At 35.2% G+C, this 23,774-nt stretch overlaps 3 protein-coding genes across 3 annotated transcripts in view; 2 read left to right on the forward strand and 1 right to left on the reverse strand.

Moving 5' to 3' along the window:
* The window catches only part of LOC110371133 (O-acyltransferase like protein), a 32,323-nt gene extending 15,267 nt beyond the window's left edge, over window positions 1-17,056 (reverse strand). Inside the window, exons 1-5 of the mRNA XM_064041214.1 lie at window positions 16,945-17,056; window positions 4,786-4,940; window positions 2,872-3,042; window positions 1,207-1,363; window positions 890-992 (exon numbers count right to left, since the gene is read on the reverse strand). Of these exons, the coding sequence (XP_063897284.1) occupies window positions 890-992; window positions 1,207-1,363; window positions 2,872-3,042; window positions 4,786-4,940; window positions 16,945-17,005 (647 nt within the window). The 5' untranslated portion in view covers window positions 17,006-17,056. The remainder of the gene's footprint in view (window positions 1-889; window positions 993-1,206; window positions 1,364-2,871; window positions 3,043-4,785; window positions 4,941-16,944) is intronic.
* On the forward strand, window positions 6,235-7,599 carry LOC110371136 (phenoloxidase-activating factor 2). Its single transcript, XM_021327252.3, has one exon. It carries the CDS (start codon window positions 6,347-6,349, stop codon window positions 7,475-7,477), a length of 1,131 nt encoding a protein of 376 aa, XP_021182927.3. The 5' UTR covers window positions 6,235-6,346; the 3' UTR covers window positions 7,478-7,599.
* Window positions 7,920-9,627, forward strand: LOC110371135 (phenoloxidase-activating factor 2). Its single transcript, XM_021327251.3, has one exon. It carries the CDS (start codon window positions 8,107-8,109, stop codon window positions 9,286-9,288), a length of 1,182 nt encoding a protein of 393 aa, XP_021182926.3. The 5' UTR covers window positions 7,920-8,106; the 3' UTR covers window positions 9,289-9,627.
* Window positions 17,057-23,774: the final 6,718 nt, after the last annotated feature.

Genomic DNA, 23,774 nt, shown 5'->3' on the forward strand with positions numbered 1-23,774 from the left:
AAGAGGATGACATATTTCGCCGACCCCAAATAAAATTGGGAACAGGGCAGGAGGAAGAAGAAGTGGCGTCTTAGCTGATTTTCGGCCACGGCGCGGACGGTATCTCATATGTGGGGGGAGCATATGCCCGGTAACAGATGCAGTCTTTATTCCCGCGCTCTCATAGTCCGATGAGGTGGCAGCCCGAGATCGGGTATTTCCGACCGATATTTACGTGCTCTCCGGTACACGGGTGTATCAATTACCAACTTCCAGGCTTTGGGCTATTTAATCAAAGTTTCTCAAATCCACAATGCGATTTCGGTCTAACCCAGGAATCGAACTTGAGACCCCGTGCATTCAACGAGACAGTCACTATAGTATTGTAGCCAAAAATGCTAGTCATGTCATTTTGTATCACGGCACAAAAGTCAGTTAAATCGTCAAGATATGCCAAAATAGTTATGTATGTTTCTCATCAAAATAATTATTGTTGGTCGTTAGCGTTTAAGTAGGTCTAGGTTTTATCAGGTACTCACAAAGCTATTTGGTTCAAAGCAAACATAACATAATGTTCAAATTGTGTACTTAGAACAATGTGTGAATTGATTTATGACTTCAGACAAACACAAAATCTGAATTAATATTATGTTTAGGTTTACGCACTAAACGAACAAATAACATGTAAGTTAATAAGTATATTGATATTTTTATTATTCTTTTTTTTAAGAGCCCTTGTATTCTGCAGTCTTAAGTGTGGACCTATAGATGACCCGATGGTATTCTGCTGAGGTTTAAAACAATTGCTATCAGTAAACTCATGCGTTCACGTACCCAATTCTGGTTCGTAAATGACCGATCGTGAACAATTTTGGTAAGATATCATCTACATACATATTAAGAAACTAACCTTAATCCTTGGAAACACTTGAAGATTCCACCTTCAGCGCTGCCTCCATATTTCAAAGCTTTCCAGTTCTTTTGAATGGCAAAAGCTAGCATAAATTTGTTAGCTGAAACAAAACACATTAGATGCTTATTGGCCTTTTATGAAAGTTCATGCTTGTTCATGCATACAGTTACGCCAAAATATATCGTTTGCAATAATGAAGTCATCTACATATTTTGCTTCTTGCGCTTTTGTTCGTACAAATATTAAGAAGCTTTGCTTGTCCTAAGTAGGGCATTAAACAGCTAACTTCATTCACATCTACCAATGATATTTACCTTTTTCCTTCTCAACGGGCGAGAAGAAGTAATAGAACGAGCATCCCAGATTGACCAGTAGTAGAGCCAGTAATAGGACTCCTATGACGTAGTCCAGGACATCAGGTGGTTTGTAGTCATTCTGGGTCTTGCAGTACCTCACCGATAGGGATTCCACCTGGTAATGATATCAGTAAGGTTAGAAAAAAAGAACTATGTGTACAAAGGTGATGCAGGGGAGTTCAATGCTATTTTATAAACAGTAAAAATAAATTCGTAGGATGGGACGGCAATCCAACACGACTGGAGAGAGATAAAGCGCAGACACGACATTCTCGTGCTCTCTGATGCACGGGCGCCGACTGCTAGACTCCAGGTGTTGCTTTGTGACATATTATAAAAAACGGTAAAGCGATTTTAGTTAAACCCGTAAATTTAATCCAAGATCCTAAGCACAACAGTCTGGTTATGCGACCACTAGATTAACGAGATAGGAAAATAATTGAAAACATCGATGATAACAGACCAGAAATAGATTCAACAATGCCCCATGCAAAAACAAAATAATCAAACCAGGCCAGTTTTGATGTCAATGGCGTTAACAAAAATATAGGACAATGAATAGCACTCTATAGTCCGAATGAATCGAACAATTCAATACATTGATAGGATAAAACAGTAGGACAGCTATATTCATTCAGCTTGCTTAAATTTCCAAATTGGATAGGATATTGATTGAAACGTATTTTATTTAAAAGCTTTTGTTAATACAAAAAGTTTTTTTTGTTAGAGTACAAATTTTAATATGGTATTGGAAAGTCTATTGATGAGTATGAAGACAAAGGTTTTATAGGTAGGGTGAAAATTTTCGATAATTCGTTTTTTATTCCTTCAATTTATTAGTCTGGATGGAAATCGAACCCAGTATACATAGTTAGCAAAAAGCTAGGCTAGATGATGACTTATTTAGACCTCCTTAAATTTTTTTTATGCTTTGCAATACTCTCTATCTACTAAAAAGTAAAAATTATTGTTATTAGTATGAACATCAACCCAGTATGTACAAATTGCCCTAAAATAAAGTGAATAAACAAGGTACATAATTCCCAAAAAATACCACTTAACCAAATGGTCCAAACTAAACGCTTTTTGTAACAGATGTGCTGGTCGTAACTTAAACCAATAATTGCCAAAAATAGTCGTAAAAGGAACACATGTTAAATGAATTTTCTGTCAAATTGTCCTAATGGAGTAACTTTCGTTTTTAGCAATTGGTCGCATTGTGGTCTAAAAGTAAAATACGTAAATGGTATATTAAAAATATTGAAAAAATAACTTCACAGAGCAAATTGTCTTCATGATAAGCAAGTGATATGGGGTTCCGATGAAGATTTTTCTATGACCGTGGATGGATATGACGAAGAAGACGACTACAGAAAGAATGGGTAAATTGTGAGGTTGGCATGTCTACAAAAAATGTTACTTACTACTACTTGTTAGAACTAGCTAGGTACTTGTGAGAAGACGACTCCAATCAGGAATCAGGACAGGAGGATGAAAATGGTCATAAGTATGTATGAAGATGAAAGAAAGAAAGAAACATTTACTTGCATAAAACATAGGTAGTGCCAGTTTTTAGCTATAATTTGCCTAACTTAGCAGCTTATTACAAAGAAACGTTTTTACCTGCAATCCATACCCTTGATGTATAGTAGCATTGAGGCAGTCCTTCAGAGCATCAGCAGTGGAGTTACCGGCGTCAGCATGAGAGGTGTTCATGGCACAATGCTGGGAGGCACACACTCCTCGATGGAGTTTCGTGTGCTCATAGTTCTTGTAGCTGAGCGATGAGAAATTCTGGAGGAAGATAATTATTTTAAGGTTAGGATTGAAATAGTAATCTGGTAATTAGGTGAGACAGTGATCAAATGTGTGTTATATAAGAAAAAATACATATAAACATTTGAAATCACAGAACCTATTAGTCCAAGACGGTCACTATTTTTCTATACAGATATTTAATGACAAACTTATAAGAGTAGTTTCACCCGAATCAAGTTGGACCTGCTTTGCTCACCCAGATAAAAAATGGCTTATAATTCACGTTTCCCGGTAAATAGTCTATCTAAAACTTACTGAACAAAATTTTTCAAATCGGCTTAGAAGTCCTGAGTTAAGCGCGATCAAACAAACAATACTCTTCAGCTTTGCGATAACACCTATTCGTATGATTTTAGTAAAATACTAGAAAATTACTTATGACATATAGATTATGAAAATGTATTTGTTCTAAGCCAATAAACTTCATCAACAAGTTGCACTACCCACTTCCACACTTAGCCGCCAAAACAAGGTCAATGAACTCGCAATTCAAGTCCCTTTCAAACAAATCGAGTGAAGAAGGCAAATATTAACATGTGGTACAACAAATACTATGTCAAGGTAATGTTTCAACGCAATAGAAGTCTGGACACATATATTATTATGATAGTTAAAGTACGTGAACATTTGTAAGACCTTAATGCTTACCGGTCACTATTGCAATGTTTGAATTTTTAGGGTTCCGTACCCAAAGAAAAACAGTGACCCTATTACTGAGGCTTCGCTGTTCGTCCGTCAACAGACTGTATTTCATGAACTGAGATACTAAGACAGTTGAAATCACAGATGATGTACTTATTGTTGCCACTATAACAACAAATTGTAAAAACTAGAATAAAATTAATATTTTAGGGGGCCCCAATGCCACAAACGTGATTGTCAGTTTTTAATTGCTTTATAGAGAAAATGACAAAAACTGAGAAAAAATGGATGAATTGCCTGAAAGATGACATGAATGAGAAGTAAGTGAGTGTCAGTATGACTATTGACAGGGAGTAATGGAAGAAGAAGACATATTGCGAAATAAAATTGGGAACAGGGCAAGAAGAAGAAGATAGAAAAAATGGTGCGGAACCCTTCACGCGAGAGTGCGACTAGCACTTGTAAATTTTTTTTTATGTAGCCCTTGCTCCTAATTTGTAACGTAATAATTATTATGACCTTAACAAGTGCAATAGCCCTTAAAGTAATGTAATTTGGGCAAGTTGTGCATTATTAGTGATAATAATCTACCATTCTAATGGCATTCAACGTTGCATGATTTCCTTGTGTTGTTCGTTTTTCATACCATTATAAATATATAATTAATAGACCATCTTACTACTTAAATACTATTGCAAGAATAAAATTATATTATGTAAGTATTGTTTTTTGAGGTTGCCAGCGCATCTTGAAGTGACTTTTCACCACGCCCAGATCTATAAATCCCATATTAGGCAACTTGTGCTAACCTATTTCCATTACGAATTTTATTTTACTCGATCGATTGAAAGCATAAGAATCATCGCGTTTATAATATTACTTACTATATTATAATGCTGCAGAGTTTGTTTGTATGCTTGTCTCAAGAACTGCTGGATCGAATTTAATCAATATTTCAGGGTTAAATAGCCCATTTATCCAGAAAGGCTATGACTTCTTTTTTATCTTTGTGCACGAAGTGAGCCTCTTTTGAAAACGCTAGTGCAAAATAGTAGGAACAAAAAAGCCTGTACATACCTTGATGAACTGATACAGTGGCGTATCATCTTCCATGAGTACCAGGTCTGTGATGCAGTAGACAGCTTCAGGGTCCTTCAAACAAAGGTCGAAGTCATCCAGCTCAGATAGCGCCGGCATCGAGTGGTAGTCGAATATCGATTGTGGTGGTTCTTCTGGTGGACAAGAAAAAATAAGTTTATCTCAACTTCTCAAGTTATTAACCGAAACGTGCTCCCACTTAGTAAAGAAAGATGAGCAGAGTGGCCATAATGCAGGTAGGCCAGGTGCCTTCTTCTAGGTCAATACGTACGGTGTGCATGACAAATACGAGTTACGAGTGAACTAACGAGGCGTTCAGGTTCTTTGAGATATCTGTCATCAACGAATTTTGGTCTGACTAAGATTTGCTCAAGAATATAAACTTTATTTTAACTAGATAAGGCCTTGAATGACCAAGGGTCCTATTGCCACAATCATCTCACTAGGATGTGACTAATGATGGTAACTATCCGATCTCCAAAATTCAACATGATACCTGATAGGACCGATATGGACATATTTCTCGCTCCTGACTGTCTTAAGAACCGTCAAAGTCTTAGCAATTATAGCCCGAACTAACGGGACATGGAGCTTTCCAAACAAACAAAGACATTCATCCACACACAGGGGTCATTTGATGACTCCTCACAAAAAATGTGGTAGGTACTCTATACTTAAAGTACCTATCTGAAATGGATTAGTCTTTGCTATACACCATATCATTCCTTCAATATTTCTAAGCCCAAGTTTTCAATACAAAAATAGGACTCAAATATAAATGGAAGCAATCATGTAAAAGTATTTTGCAGTTTCATAAACTTAAGATATTTTTAACATTAGAAATCTTTATAGAAGCCGTTTTTGATATTTCCAAGAAAATGTTATTCGATTTATTAGTATGAGATGGTTTTAAAATGTTTTCGATACGTGTTTTGGATTCAGGGGTTTATATTTAGGTTAAAAGAGCTTTTGAACCAACTTCAGTAAAGCTAAAAAGTGGAAAAAATAAATTACAATCCAGGCTTACTTATTGGAAATTAAAAAACTGTTACGCACTAGATTTACCAGGACTTTATCCGTGTCTTGAGAGAACAGCGTCCATAGATAAAAGTTTTTTTTCAATGCCTATTTCCATCTCATTGAGTTTTTTTTCTAAAAGCTTGATCTACCTATCGTTTCTACCTTTTGCATGCCTATAACGTTCAAAAGTTGTCCACGATTTTTCAGGACTCCCTTGTACAATGAAACAATTTTGGAAATTATAAAAAAAAGTATTTAAATCGGTTAGTAGGTAATACCAATAATATAAGCGATAAAATAAATAAACTGAGAATTTCCTCCTATTGGGGAAGTCCGATATACAGTATACATAATAATATTGATAACGCCCCCTTCTGCGTCTTAAACCATTTAAATAAGAGACATAAATTCATCAAATCCAGTACATATCGTTACCTGATCAAAACATCTCGTTTGACAAGGAAAACGTAAAGAAATCCAACAAAACCGGCTTAAAACAGTGAAATTTTGAAAAATAATAATGATAAAACTATTATCATTTCTTCTGCTTGTGACCGCGGTTCAAAGTGACGATCTAGATAAGTTGCTTGAAGAGATTTTCGGTTCTACATCTACGACGGAGAAGTCAGCCCAAAATGAATCAGAGACAACTCATATTGAAAACGCACCATGCAAGTTCAGTGATGGCCGTGAAGGAAGATGTGTACCATACTACCGATGCTCTTCTACTAGTAATAGTGACTTAGAAGGAAATCTTTGTAGTGACTACTTTGATGTATGCTGCCCTGAAGACAAGACGATACCTAAACCTGAGAAACGTGAAACACAGCAACAAGGTTGCGGCTGGTCTAGTCCTATCGGCGGTGATCTGCCAACGCAAGGAGTAGCACAGTTTGGAGAATTCCCTTGGAGGGTCGTTCTTTTCACCGTGGAGCCGATACACATTGAGGTCCCTGAGAGCCAAAAAATCAGTCTATTTGCTGGTACAGGCACTTTAATACACCCAAGCTTTGTCCTTGTCGCTGCTCACCTAGTACCCACTAATAAAACATGGAGAATCAGGGCAGGAGAATGGGACACACAGTCAGCCAAAGAGATCTATCCTTTTCAAGAGAGAGATGTAGCATCAGTTGAGATTCATGAAAACTATGACCAACATCAGAAGCTCTACGATATTGCGCTTGTATTCTTAGCAAAGCCTTTTGACCTAGCTCCTAACGTTCAAGTAGCTTGTCTACCACCACGGAATTTCGTTCAAAAAGATGGTTCACGCTGCTTTGGTACTGGATGGGGCAAAGAACTAAATAACGGTTTTAGAAGATATACAACCCTTCCGAAGAAGGTTGAGTTACCGGTAATAGGACATGACAAATGTAAAGAGAGGCTGGGAAGTATGTCTGAATTGGATTCTTCCATCATGTGTGCTGGAGAAAATGGGACTGAATCCTGTTCGAATCATGGAATTTCAGGCCTCTCTTGCCCTCTTGAGTTGCAGACAAACCGGTACGTTGAAGTAGGTATAACAGCGAAGGGAGATGGTTGTGATGAAGAAAGTACTCCAGTAGTATTTGTGAATGTTTCTGCGGTAAGAGATTGGATCGACGATAAAGTGTCAGCCAAAGGTTATGACTCCAAGACCTATACTTATTGAGTCTGATTAAAAAGTATGGTGTTCAAATTAAAGTAGTTTTATCAATAATATAGTTTATCGCTTGTTTTGTCAATAAATGTAAGAACATTAATAAAATCGTTAAGTATATTTTGGTATTTATTTGTGTAGTGTCCTTAAGCTCGAAGTGGCAACAATATGGCATTTATTTATCGAAGTAGTCAGGCCAGTTATTTGTAAATACGGGTTTTCTTCTTTGCAAAGATAAAGCTATCAATTACATAGATGTGAATATGTATGTATAATTATTTTGGTTATGTAGGTACCTTCGAAATCACTCAGTCATAATTTGCCTGCCCAGCAGAATGTTTTTTTACGTAGGTATGAGAAATCGTAATGTAAAAGTATAGATACCTACGTTACTTTTTATAAAGTAGTAGGTAAAGCTGTCATGAATGCAGATGCATCAACACAGAGAAACAAGTAACCTTATCATTGGGTTATCCCAACCGGGGTTAAGAGCGGCCAGATAGCAGGTTTATAAAAAAAAAAATCTTCATTGCTATACATCCAGTTTGCATTCAGAGTGAACAGTCGTGCCGAACAACTAGTTACACGAGGAAAATAAGCCGAGAAATACCCTTACAAGTGTGTACTACAGTGAAGTTAAAATGTTCAAAATACTGCCTTTGCTACTGTTATCCAGTAGTTTATTAGAAGCAGCAATGTACTCGCCCGGTGGAATGATATATCCGGGTCCATCTAATGCGCGCCAAGGTCGAAATGATCCTGCAGTCCCATGTACAAGAAAGGATGGTCAGGTAGGAGAGTGTGTTCCATACTATCTATGCAACGAAAACATTAACTCTCCCTCTAATTATCACGGAAGTATTGACATCATTGTTCAAGGCGATTTTTGTACTTCATCAATAGATACCTGCTGCCTACGATCCGATAGGAGACCTCCTAACCAACCAGTTAAACCCGTACAGCCTACAGCCCGTACAGGATGCGGCTGGGCTAACCCTGATGGCGTAAGCTTCATAAACATTAATGGAAATAATGGTGAAACTAAATTCGGAGAATTCCCATGGATGGTGGCTATTCTTAATAGAGATCAAGACAATAAAAATAAATCAGGTGACCAACAACCTCATGCATTTATCGGCGGAGGCTCGCTAATCCACCCAAGTGTTGTTTTAACTGCCGCTCACGTGGTAAAAGATGCCAAATCTTTAGTAATCAGAGCAGGAGATTGGGATACACAGACTGATAAAGAAATATACCCTCACCAAGAAAGAAATGTAGATTCTGTACGTATTCACGAAGACTTTGTTGCTGGAAACTTGTTTTACGATATCGCCGTTGTATTCTTAGCTGAACCAGTTCAACTGGCTCCGAATGTTGGAGTAGTGTGCTTACCAACGGCTGGTATCCACCAAGAGGAAGGCAATCGATGCATTGCTACAGGTTGGGGTAAAGACAAATTTGGCAAAGAAGGGCGGTATGCTGTTATATTGAAGAAGGTTGATCTCCCAGTAGTGAAACATAATAAATGTGAAGTAGCTCTTCGGAAGACGCGTTTGGGGGAACTTTTTCTACTGCATTCTTCGTTCATGTGTGCTGGAGGGGAACCAGATAAGGATAGTTGTACGGGAGATGGTGGGTCACCATTGTCCTGTCCTATTGAGAATGCTAAAGACCGTTATGTGCAAGGAGGTATCGTATCCTGGGGTATCGGATGCGGAGAAGGTGGAATTCCTGGTGTTTTCGTTGATGTGTCGGGTTTGAGGAATTGGATTGATGATAAAGTGGCTGGTAAGGGTTATGACACTAGAGTTTATACTTATTGATTTTCTAGTGTTAAGTGTTTTTGATGTACTAGCTGTGTGAAGTATTTTGATGTTATTGTCAAATGGATAAGACGCTTCTTATCGTGTACCTACTCGTATGTTCTTTCGTTTTATTTTGTTTTCATTATAAAATGATATTATCAAAAGTCAAAAATATTCTGTGAAATACTCTTTGACATAAATTGTATGTATAATTTTATTGTAATTGTAACTTGCTTTATATGTATTTTTATAAGAATAGAGTTATTCAAGGAATCTCCCTTAGAAATCCCCTACTTAAAGTAACATAACACTGCATTTAAAAAAATAAGGATAAATTAAACATCATAACTCAAAATATTATATTGTTTTATTTTAAAACTACCACAACAATAATAAAACAGGTCTCATTGACGTAAACACAGATTAACACTCACTAGACGTTTTCTATCACTTCTCATTTCCCATTGCCCTCATCAGATACCATCTTGTTCTTAGGGCAGCATACATCCATGTAAGAGATACAAGGCTCTCCTTTTCCACCATCATTATCATCATCAGGTGATACAAAACCATCATTTGAAGAACACAGATAGTATACAACACATGTTCCTTCACTACCGTCAGCTAACTTGCATGAATTGTCGACTGTCACTTGTTTAGCTCCATTGTCAAAAACGTCTTCAAGCACACCGCTTAGATCTTCACATTGGACTGCAGCTAAGAGTAGACCAAAAGTAAGTAATTTCAACATTGTATTGTTTTAATTTTTCACTGCTTTACACAAGTCGGTTCTGCTTGATTTTCTTATTGTTTCCTTGTAAAACGAGATGTTCTAGTCAATCCGTGACTTGTACTGGATGCGTTTCAATAATTGCGCTTATTATATCTGTTTGTGTCTTGGTTCAGGAAAACTATACAAATAATAGTTTCTGATTAAATCGATTTTTTTGTTCAATTAGAGTTTAGCTTGAAGTTATTATCACTATTTTTAGTTTTAGGTTCCTTTTTGTAATATCTATCTTTTTTCGTCTTCTGTCTGACTTCGTGTTTGTTTGAAATTCACTCGAAAACTACTAAATAGTGTCGATGTACACTAACTAAATATACTTAATTCAGATCCACTAAATAGACCATAAAATGCTAGTGAGTTAGTATCAGAATATATAATGTTAGTAGTTTAGTTAAAAAATCTAAGAAACTCGATAGTGTTATCAAAATTTCAAGGTGACGTAGTTTTGAATACAAAATAAACAAAATCCTGCTTAAAAGAAACAAGTTTTATCTATTTTAAAAATAGTTTTCCTTAAACAAACCACAACATAATATTATTTTTCCTACAACCTTCGCCTACGGGTTATTCCCATAAAAAACACAACAAAGTTATTTCTGGTACTAATAATTAGCTTCAAAACATTTATAAGGAACAACAACACTGAGATTCAACCAGTTGATGATCGAGAACCGATCAAAAATAAGCTTCAAGTAAGAAAAACATAGACAGTTTCAAAACCAGTTCTATAAATCTGTGCAGTGCAAATATATGAAGATCGAAACAAAATAACAGTTGATAGACCAGCTAGACAAAAACTGTATTATATTGTGACTCCATTTTTTGGAACGCAAGTTTAGACCTACGTCTAATTTCTACCCGTGATCCAAGAGTGACTAAAGGAATAGACAGTGCACCTGTGCCATTTTGAAGAACGTGAAGGATAGAAAGAGCTACAATGTACAAACTAATTCCTATTTTCCTGCTATTGGTAACTGCATACAGTCATGCAGAAGATTCTTCAGCAGATAAAGTTGGTGCTAAATGTACAACTTACGATAATAAAGAAGGAGCGTGTGTTCCGTACTACAGATGTAAATTTAATAATGCTAATGTAGGCGATGGGGCTGTTGATGTTCGTGATTCGGAATGTACGTCTTTCTTAGACGTTTGTTGTTCACCGGCTGATACGGTTGATGAGGCACATATCTTGGACGCTTAGTAATCAATACTTAATTAAAGAAGAAGAAGGAATCATCATCATCAACATCGTCATGCTCTTATTTGGGATCGGTGCAGGAATGATTTTAGAAAATAATGTTAGGAAATGGTCTTAGAAAGGTCATGTTCATATTGTTCATATTAAAATTTTGTTTCGGCCATTATAACATTTTGTTACATTTTGAAATATTGTATGTATATCTTTATTTTGAAATTATTTAGCTAACATACCAGAAAGAACCTTTGCCTTAATTATTATAAGTTTACAACATGTTTGTTTGTACTGTAATCAAGGCTTATATCTTTGTAAAAATATTGTTAAACATATTTAATTTTTATAGTTTCTTTCAGTTTCTCCATCACTTGAACTTTTGTTGTTATAACTTTTGAAATATTTTTTGTCATTATAAACTTATACAATGTATTTTATGATTTTATTTACTGTCCCTGATAATATTAATTGTTTTAGAGTATGACTGTTGACCCTTGCTATTCCAGGGTACATTTTATCCAGGTGCGCAGAGTTAGCACTTCCATCGAGAAGCCCGCAGAAAACTTATCAGGTTCAAGCTAAGATACAATAATATAACGTCTGATCAACAGAGAACAGCTGTCTACAATAACACAAACTTAAAAATAACTTTTCAAGGTTAACACAGTATTATATCATTTAGTTTTTTTTATGTAAGCTGGTTAGTTATAAAGCTGACTTCCTCGTGAGTCTAGTTATTTTATTTTAATCGCGACTGCTATGTACGAGGTATTGGGTTCCGTTCCCGGGTTCTAAATAGCTTTGTACAGTTACCCAGAGCGTGGAAATTGGTGGTGATAAACCCTTGCAACGGAGAGTATTATATATCGGCCCTGCGCCTGATCTCTTTCCGGTCGTGTCAGATTGCCGTCCCATCGGGTTATAAGAGTGAGGGAATAGAGAGTGGATTTATCTGCGCAAATGCTGGTGCACTACAATCAGCTGATCTGCTTAGAAAGGTAGTGTTAGTCGATAAATCGATAATCATACACCAATGTTCCTGGAAGTTGGTACTTATTTAAGTAAATGGCACGCCCAACTATTACCCAGTTTATTTAACGGACCGATTATGAAACTATCTCGGTGAACTTGACCCTAAGCCGATTACAATGGCTTATTGACAGTAAAAATATTTTAAAAAATATGTATTTAGGTAAGTAAAACCATTAATATGCTATGTGATTACTGTCACTTAGGTAAACATTGTATAATATTTCGTCATATACATATACATATTATACATCTATAGTAAATATTGTTAAAAATATAGCTCAAGGCAAAAGTTTTTTTTATTAGGAAATGTTTAAGTACACGACTGAGAAGATTAATCATCATGAAATAATAGAGTAAACATAACAGAATTTCTGGATATACCTACATCAATTACTGCACGTTTAGCTACCCTTAATATAATTTGAAGTATTTTAAATGTGCATTATGCCAGAATTTTAAAGTGACATCAGTTACAATAATTATTGTTTTCAAATTGTATTTAAATATTGAAATTAAAAACTATTTTAGTAAAAAACCTACATATCCTACCTAAACAACATATAGACAAAAATAAAAACTAAGTATCAAAAAACTCATCCGCATCGCTGTCAGCGGAGATCGTGCCCAAAAGACTGGCTGCACTGCTACGCTGAATGGCAATGCATATTTTTTGAGTGAAGGATAGGCCAGCCTATACTATTTTCAAATTTAGAGGCAACTTCTAATTCACTCGATAAAAAAGCTAAATGACATAACAAAACATGATTATGTAATGAAGTAACTCAAAAATTACATTCAACCAATGGAATTTATCTAGACGCTACTCTTAGGTAGCAAGCAATAGCTAGTGCTAGTTGTTCCATTTCTAGAATTTCTTAGCACTAACAGGTATTTTCGTAACGAGCGTCCAGTTACCTTAACTTACTTGTACAGTCGACGACAAATTGTAATAAAAAGTCTGTCTTGTTTTTATAATTCAATGTTTTGTGTGTTGTAATGTAAAATATGAATGTGCAATGATTATTATTATTTTAATATTCTGTTTCAATCTAGACACACGGCAGTGTGTCCGCCAAGTTCGAGCAAAAAAAGCGACACACCGGCCGTGGGTTATATTACACGCACCATTTCGGGCCAAATTCGACCCCCCTATATCTCAAAATCTATTTTATTTACGCATATCAAATTTCTAGTATCTGTTGAGACCCCCTCACTTATCTAAAATACAAAATTTCATTAATATACCTATTGTAGGTCTCGAGATATTGACGTCAGAAAATCGCTATTTTTACTATACACTCACTGACTGACTGATTCACTGACTCACTCATCAAAAACCTAGACCACTTCCAATGGTCGTATTGTCTTGAAATTTGGCATGGAGGTAGGTCTTTATGTCAAGATAAAGGGAAAAATCTGAAAATGGCCAAGTGTGAGTCGGTTTCAAAATAATGAAGGTGTTTTATACCCGGTGTAAATTTATACCCCTAAGGAACTAAAACGAACTAAATTTATCTATATTTATATAATATATCTTCGAATGGTCGTACCGATCTGAAATTCGTTACAAAGGTTTGTATTTAGTCAAAGTAAAGTAAAATTCTGAAAACGGCCAAGTGTGAATCACTTTCGAAAATAACGAATGTGTAACTTTGATTCACGAACATAATATATGACAACATGTCATGTCAGTCAGTTGGTAAATCTAGTCCATTTAGTTAATATAATTCATTTCTTTGTAAGAAGCATAGTGCATATTCAAAAATCTGAAATCAAGTTTTAATAGAAAATTAAATACTTGATTCATTGCGTTTAGTAGGTTTATAACAAGGTGTGTGAAAACTTGCCAAGTAACATCATTAAAAAGTAACTATTTTTAACTGAGGTATGTGTATGGAACTTGGTACTTATTCAGATCTCACTTCTTTTATAGGCGAAGCATTCCCATATTATCGAACTTGGCAGTCTTTCACATTTTTGTTTTGGGTGGGATTATAATTACGACTGAAACTGACTGACTGACTGATTCTACCTTTTACACTATGTATAACTATGTAAATATATTTTTGCCCAGAAACACCCCGTTTTTATTCTATTTATCTTTCTACTAGCTTCCGAGAACTAAGCTAGTCATCATCACCAAATAAAAAGATGTATCTAGGATGTCTCCAAAACCCCCACCTATCCCTGAGCCTAATTGAACGGCAATCGGTTCTGCTGTTTTACAGTGTTTGCATATCATAGAGAAAGACTTTCGTATTTATGATTTAGTTATTATAAAAGAGATGTTGTAGACACCTCTCAAGCTATTATGCGAAATGGCTCTAAGACTGTAAATATTTAAATCTCTGAAAACAACAAGAAGTGTTTAGTTCACTCCTTTTGCCCCAGAGCGGTTAGGTTACGATAATGTTGAAGGCTTTTTGCGTCGACTGTACCTACGGATTTCTGCACAAGTTGTATTTAAAATATATTTGCTTTACAGCTTTTTGTGGTCATTACAGAAATTGAGAAAATAATATGAAATAATTTAGTTAATCGGTTAAATCCTTTTATAGATCAGCATTCTCTTGGAAAATCAATTGAGCCCAAGTAAATTGATTTAAGACCTCTTGTTCAACCTCTCATCTTATCATATTACTGCAGCTTTCAACTGCCCCCTTGGTCACAGTGACTGTGGTTGTAAGCGCAACTACTAAGTAGGGGATCCCAGGTTTGATTCCTGGGCGAAACATCATGGTTTGTTTGAAGTTGAAATCAAAACAATTAAATTATTTTCGTTTTAAACAAGTTAATAAAGCCTGACATCGAAAGGTTTAAGCCAAAGAAATGATACCTAAAAATTATGCAAACGCATATCAATATCAATTTGTAACTGCATATTGTGCACGCAATGTACCTTCATGCGTGCGCGCATACCTCACTATTTGCTTGCAATATCCTTTATTAATCCAATGCAATAGGTATTAAGTGTTTGTATTTCCGCTAATTATTGTACGTAGGTGGATTATTATTATCGACTTTCTTGAAATATTGAGAGGTTTATATAGAAATCTTATTTATGTTAAATTAAAATTATATGGAGAACTGACATGGATGAGTATAGATAAGTATATTTATTATGTACAGCAACTTTCGGTAGTGCTGACTTAAATAAACTAATCTTTAACATAATAAAATTATCATTTAAAAAATTTATCAAATGTAAAATATAAATAATAGTAAATGGTGTCGTAATAGATTCGTTAGAAAGGTTAAAACATCATAGTTCTGAAAAATCACTTATAAATCTCACATGTCTATCATCTGCAAAGCCCTTTCCCAACTATGTTGGGGTCGGCTTCCAGTCTAACCAGATTCGGCTGAGTGCCAGTGCTTTACAAGGAGCGACTACCTATCCTCCTCAGCCCAGTTACTTGGCCAACCCAATACCCCTTGGTAAGACTGATTGTCAGATAAGTATGCACCTGTACTAGGACCGACATGGTGGCGTTATCATACAAACACTTCAACACCTCGATGTACCGATAGTCAATATGGCATCGCTGGAGTGACTCAAGTACCGCCCATATTTCCACCGAATCGAAGGCTTTCTCATAGTCCACAAACGCTAAGCGTAATGGCGAGTTATACCAATGATACTCAAATGTTAATACCAATACTTTCAATAAACAAAGTAAGTATAAAGTCCAAATGAAGGTACAAAGTCCAAAATCTGAAGCAATTTTCACAACTAGGTCACTCATTGGATGTAGACAAAAAAAGGCTTAAGACTATTTCTTTTGTCATTGCCAACTGTAAAAATAATATAAAAAAGATGACGGCTAGTTGCATAGTGCATTGGTCAATAGTTTTTGGTCAGCATCGCGTATAATGCAACGTTGTTATAATTAGGCACCTTCATTTTTATAGAGTTTTGAAAAAAGTAAATAAACGAGATTAAGATGTTTAACTAGCATTACATAAAAATAGACAGGCATATTGTTGATATTACTGAAAATATTTTGCATAAATTTATTTATTCAATAGTTTTACAAAATGATCTTATTATAGGGAAATATTATAACTAGGTATCAAAATATTCATCCGCATCGCTGTCAGCTGGGATCGTGCCCAAAAGGCTGGCTGCATTGCCACGCTGGATGGCAATGATCCTTTGACCGAAGCATAGGCCAGCCCTTTGGTCACGAGTGGACTCCACTAAATATTTTAAAATATACGTTGAAAGTTTATTAGATAAGGATTTCGACTTTTTTGCAAAAAGTTTGCAGTACAGAGGGATAGGATTTTTCTGCATACCTACATAAAAATGTTTTCCCATGAAAATAAAAATAAGTATTTTAGCACACGGTTTGTCAAAAGTTTTCACCAAAAAGTATTGACATAATTGTTACTTGCGTACTAATTTTGTTTTGTGTTTTCGAACGCCTTTACCGAAAAAAAAACACATAAAATTAATAAATACCATTTCCTAAATCTAAACCAAAAACATCCCCTAAAATCAGCTGCAATTTTCAAAAAAGTTCCTAATCGAAAGTTTATGAGCACCATTATACAACTTAACTCGACAACCAACATTCTATTTTCAAACGAGATTAAAATCAACCCAAGGGAAAAGTATTTATTTTCCTTTTTCAATAACGGAATGTTAAAAACTCACCATTTTCAGTAACATTTTGTCCATGAACAGCAATAACACAAAACACTAAGAACCACCACATTGCTGCTATGCACTTAGTTCAACTGTCGCGTCCACTGCGCGCGCGCACCGTCCCTAATATTTTCGTAACCACTCTTAGGAAGGGGCTGAGCGTAAATTCCGATGAGTTTTAGAGTTCCATACCGAAAGGTAAATACAGGACAATATTATGATGTACTATCTACAGCGCGCGGCTTCACCCGCGTGGTATGTTGACAAAAACTAACCTATGTGATAATCCAGGGTATCACCTATCTATGTATATACCAAATTTCAACCAAATCGGTCCAGCCGTTTTTGCTTGAAAGAATAACAAAAATACAATCATACATTCTCACAAACTTTCAAGAAATTATAGTATTTTTATTTTTTTATTTAAAAATGTTTGTATTAAAGTATCCTAAAACTCACCATTTTCAGTAACATTTTGTCCAGTAACAGCAATTGCACAAAACACTAAGAACCACCACATTGCTGCTATGCACTTAGTTCAACTGTCGCGTCCACTGCGCGCGCGCACCGTCCCTAATATTTTCGTAACCACTCTTAGGAAGGGGCTGAGCGTAAATTCCGATGATTTTTAGAGTTCCATACCGAAAGGTAACAATAGGACCCTATTATTCTGAATTTGATGTACGTCTGTCTGATATCAGGATTTTCAAAGATGATAATTCGCTGCAATAAAAACGAAAACTGATGACTGCATAGAATTAAACATATACATATTTTAGGGGGCTCTCATACAGCGAAATATGATTTGTAACATTTCATAAGTAAAACGTACGGAATCTTTCGTACGTGTGTCTGTCTCGCACTAGGCCGGTTTTTTATTACCTAGCGCGGTTTAAAGGGGTAACAAACATACATAGAATTGTTTGATACAGTATGATTTGATAATAATATTCATGTGTATATTGTGTAAATAATGAATTGGCTTATTTATTGTGAAAAGCTGGTTTTCCAAGGTAACGAAGAGATTTTAAGTAAATTTTCTAAAATGGAGTAAATTGCCTTATATCTAAGCAGTTTTAAATTGTTATTATTTTACGGACTGCTCAGTCACATCTACTCTTCTGCTTTATACTATGAAAACCCAAGAGTTAGAGGCCTTTTTTAGGTACCATACAAGTGAAACCTTGTGCAGAAACTAGTCTTCCAGTTTAAATAGTAGTAGGTATATCTGCTTATCTTATCTTTATTTAACAGTTAAACATTTAAGAATAATAAACACATTATGTAAGTTTCGGAAAATACGGTTTAAATGTATTTTTAAAATGTGAAAAAATAAGACTTAACTGTGAGTTAAAATAGAGTTGATAAGATCTTAATTTTAAATATTTTACGCTATGAAAATAATGAATTACGTAGGTAGTTAAAATATGATTAACCCCTTTTGGCATGGCTCAAATAAAACGTTTATATTTTTGGTTAAAATGCGTGTAACTACGAATCTATAATTTTACTTACTCGAGTCTACTGTTTATACTTACATAATAAAAGGGACTTTGTTTTGTTTGTGCCCCAAAGGCTCCAAAACTGCTGAACCAATTTGAGAGAAATTTTCACCCTTGGGACGCTAGATTATTCCCGAGTAACATAGGTTACATTTTGCCTGGGTACGGGAAGAAGTTACCCCTGGACGCGATTAAAACCGAGAAAAACAGCTAGTTTATAATAAACAGCCGTCTTCCTTAACAGAATATTCAAACTTGCCTAAATATAGTTTCGAATTTATAACTATTAGTTTACTAGTTAAGTTAGTAAATATCATCCTTACATAGTTACATACATTGTATGATTACTTTTGTAACTGGAAGGATGTCCGCGCAATACCTGATCATGCATAGCACCTAACTATGTATGTGCCAATTATAGTATTTAGTCATGAACTTCAGTTTATTATGGACTAATTTTAACTCACCATACCTATATAAAAATATAATCATTATTTGTTCATCTTTATTAAGATTTAATATTGAAATTGCCAAAATTAATTTATGATTGTTAATTTGGAGCCATTTAAAGGATCGTTTTAACAAACTATGGGCTATATAACCAAAATAAGGTTTTAATTCAATGAAAATCATTCTTTTAAATTACTGTTTACGAATGGCTTTCATGCTATAATTTTCACAAACCGATAGTTAAAATGGTTGTCGGGAAAATGGCATTCTGTATCTCGTACCTGTTGATGATAGAATTAATAAAAATGCCTTCTATTTCTTTTAACACCCTTAGTGACCCCGTTGGCGCAATGATTTTTTTTATATCTTGTGCCAATCCAAATAATTCTTCTTCGCAATTTAACACCTTCAAAGACTTCACTACGAGTAACTTAGTTAATCTCACCATAACAGGTTTATTACAGGGCTGTTAGATCTAGCGTACTCGCTCATTGCAAAACGTCTCGCAACCCGTCTAACTGATCGCCTACGTGTGATAATGTTTGCTTTCTTCCAGTGTAACAAGGAGCGACTGCCTATCTGACCTACTCAACCCAGTTACCCGGGCAACTCCATACCCATTGGTAAGACGTAAGACTAGTGTCAGAGTTACTGGTTTCTGACTACCCGTAACGACTACCAAGCATGTTCAATGACAGCCGGGACCTAAAGTTTAACGTGCCATCCGATACTTAGAAATTACATACAAACTTAGAAAAGTTGCATTTGTGCTTGCCTGACCTGGAATGGAACCCACACATTCATACTTGAGAGCTTGGTTCTTTACCTACTTGGCCACCACGACTTTTTTTTATGGGAACCCTGGGAATTCGACATTTAAAAGTACTAACTCCAAGTTACTTATGCCCATTTTCACCAACAATCTCTTTACGTTTCCCTAACTAGGTGTCACTTAGAAATAAGGGTTTTTCCAATACTTAAAGGTATAAGGGACACTTAAACTTTAGTGAAAACGAAATTCGTATTAAGTGTTCCCTAAATGCTCTTAGGGGATCCCTAAATTTAGGTATTTTTTGGTGAAAATGGGCATAAAACTAACAGACTACGAGTAACTTAGTTAGCTTAACCATAACAAGTTTATGACAGGGTTGTTAGAACTAGCGTACTCGCTCATTGCAAAACGTCTCGCAATCCTTCTAACTGATCTACCTGTGATAATATTTGCTTTCCATGTAAGTAGAATTACATGCGTTTGCGCACTTTTTATTAGCTAATCGTGTTGGTTTAACGGTGGTTTTTGTGACTTTGAAGTGAGATTACAGGGTCGGTTTTCTTGGGTAAAGTTTCAAGGGCTACTAGATTTTAAATAGACCCAATATTCTCTATATTGTGTTTCATTTAAGGTAAGGCCCATCGGGTTGTGATAGTGAGGGAATAGTGAGTGCACCTGCGTCGGCGCAAATGCTTGTTTACTATAATATGTACTGAGCAGCTGGCTGATCCCCTAGTATAAGAACAGCCGCCGTGTTCGAAAATCGGCCTTGGACACCATTGTCTAGAAGTAAAAAAAGTATTTTTACAGGATACCCGTAAAACTACTGGAAACTGCTAGTATTAAACATGTTATATCTGATAACAATTAAACTAAATTGCCATCTTCATTTCTTATATTATTGAGTAATCGATAGATACAAGTATTTAATATTTTTACAAAATTGTTTTCATATTAATGTACAAAGAAGTCATTGTTTTAATGGCATAATCAAAAGAGCAATCTATAGAAATAGACTTTGAGTTTTTTGTACATAAAGTTTTACATAACAACTGATACAATTTTAACATCTCATAATAATTACCTCAACATATTCAACAATAAGAATTAATCAGTCACTATTCTTAAAGAAATAACTTGCGTAAAGAAACGGGTACTCGATAGAGTATCCGTAGACCGGAACGTTGCTAAACATTGCCAATTTTACGTAAGGTTCTGGCATCTGACAGATTTAGACGGTTTCCAATAACCTGTCTATGGATGTGCTTACTGGAGATAGGAATTTGATATCGCTTGAATGGGGCTGATGTCTAAATGCTGTAGGGACAGCAACTCAACAGATATAGAGATAGAGTATTGAAATCTACCGTTATACTTTTTCCAAGGTAACTGGAGAAAATATTTTTTACGGAACCTTCTACAGATACATCATCATTTGCCTAACCTTATCCCAACTATGTTGGGATCAACTTCCCAGTCTAACCGAAGGTACCTGAATACCAGTGTTTTATATGGAGAGACAGCCTATGTGACCTCTTCAAACCAATTACCCGGGAAACCCACTACCCTTGGATAGACTGGTATCAGACTGGCTTTTAACTACCCATAACGACTGCTAAAGACTTCAGTCCACTCCTTTCAAAACACGGACAAACATGAGTATCAACTAAGATCTAAAATGCTAGATGTCGCATCACTTGTATATTCATCTCACTAACAATATTGCTAAGAGACAAAAATAAACAAAGCACTTAAAGTACATAACATCTCTTCTATATTAAACTTGACCGAATATCTCGCGCGCTATGTAATCGTGGCGCGATCTGCGCTTATTGTCTTTTTGTGTTGGTACAAGTTATAAGCTATTAAAGAGCTTATTTATGTATCTAAGTTATTCTTAATCGTTTTTGAACGAAATTGCATTTTATCACACGTCTTGCCAAAAAGTCGCATCAGACCAACCAGCTCAGTGATAGTACGGGCTCGTCATGGAAATATTAGCAATATATTCTTGGCGAAATCTGGACTTTAAATCTGATATCGTCAACACACATTGAGCAAGCATTAAGTCATTAACGCTCATCTTCTATGAAAAAAACCCTGTGTCCTGTGGTGGAACAGTTAAAGTGTGTGAATTTGTACATGCAAAGCGAAAACATAGAAAAAATTACGTGTCTTCTTCTCATCCTTACTTAACCTGGTGTCATCTTCATGATTATATCAGCCTTAGGACATCCCCTGCTTAACTCTGACTCTGACTTCTTGAAAGAGGCCTGCATCCAGTGTCTATCTGCGACCTTAGTCAGATCGTCTAACCATCTTGTTGGTAGCCGTCTTACGTCCTGTCTTCTTAGTAACTGGGTTCGGGGAAAAAATTAAAAAGATATTTAAAAGAATATTATCTCTTGTAACTTACACCACACGTAAAAACAGCTCACATTTCCGCGAAGGTCGTGCGCAACAGAGACGGAGAATTAGAAAGTGTTATTAGAGTAGGACAGCAAAAACACTTTGCGGTCCAAGTAATTGAATGATTGTATGTTTATTAATGAATCGCTTTCTTTTATTAATATCTGGATTGCTTTATATTCAGTTTCAGATTGATTCAGGAAAAAGCCTTTTTTATACCTACAGAAGCATGTTTTTTCAGTGGGTTGCGAAAATACGGGGTTTTTACGTCCATTTTTTTCTGGTCAATCTTTATTAAAATGTCTAAAAATAACTCTATGCTAATATAATGAAGAGGTACCATTTTTATGTTTGTTTGTATCCCAAAGGTTCCGAAATAACTTCACCGATTTGAAAAATTCTTTGATTGTTGGAAAGCTACACTAACATAGGCTATATTTTATCCCAGTACGGGTAGTAGTTCTACAGTGAAACTACAGGGAAAAGGCTAGTCGGTAATAAGTCTCGAATAGTTGAACTGTGTAAAAGGTTTAAATGTACTGAAATACCTACACTAAAGAATTTAATGAGGCATATTGTTAAGTATCAACCCACATTGTCGTCACAGTTCAGAAGTTTTTTTGTAACTCACTCAAGTACATACCTTATGTATGAATATTTAACTTCTATAAAAAGAGTAAATACTGCCAACAGTTTTACCAGCATAGATACAGTGGAAACTTCCCCTGTCATGCATAGAAATAGCAGCTTTCCTTTCTTACTTCTTGGGTTAACTAATACTAAAATGATTTTGCAAATTGGTCCAGTTGTTACAGGGAATAACGTGTTCAAATAAAAACTTTAGTTCAGATTATCTCCCTTTTACTTTTTTCATGAGGTAAATATAATTATTCATTGTCTCTGAAATATTATCGTCAATATTTTGTTTTTCAGAAAACCTTAAGGTTAAGCTAAATGATTACCTAAAGAAGTCATGAGAACATTATTTCAACTTGACTCTTTTAACCTGGTAAACTAATCCTTATTTTACTGACCTTTTAATAAGATGAATAAACTTATTATCGTTATTTTAACTGTTTACTGCAGTTTGTTATTCTTAACTAAATCCGAGATTACTGTAATCAATAATGGCATCAAACTGGGCAATGACCTTATTTGCGTACTTCGCAAGGATACAACAATAAACATTTTGTAATTTTAAATAACCCCAGCACTAAAATAATAATAATGTAAATTATAAACAGATATAAATAGACTTACTTAGCGTAGTGAAATATTTTAAAACTTAATTGTGTACTTGAATATGCGCTAATGTAAATTTTTAAATTTTATCTCCTTTGAAAATTTGGATTGATTGATTACGCTCGTCGCAAGAAATGCCTATGTACTTGAATTTTGAAATTAAATGATTAGATAGCCTATGTACTGACGAAGGTTTGCAGATAATTTCTTATACGATATGTATGTTTGAAACAAATCACACAATCTCAAACATTAATTATTTATTTTAAAAGATTCCATATGCGGTTTTGATCGCCTCTCATGAAAACTGCTTAGTGTACCCGGATAAAATGTAGTCTATAGCCTTCTTTGATAAATGTTCTAGCTAATACTGAAAGTTTTTCTTCAGAACGGACGAAAACATGTTAGTTTGTAATTTGCAATTTGTAGATTAAAGATAGGAATATTTTCACAACTAGTTCACA

Source organism: Helicoverpa armigera, chromosome 24 (genome assembly GCF_030705265.1).
Source record: "Helicoverpa armigera isolate CAAS_96S chromosome 24, ASM3070526v1, whole genome shotgun sequence".
Lineage (NCBI taxonomy): Eukaryota > Metazoa > Arthropoda > Insecta > Lepidoptera > Noctuidae > Helicoverpa > Helicoverpa armigera.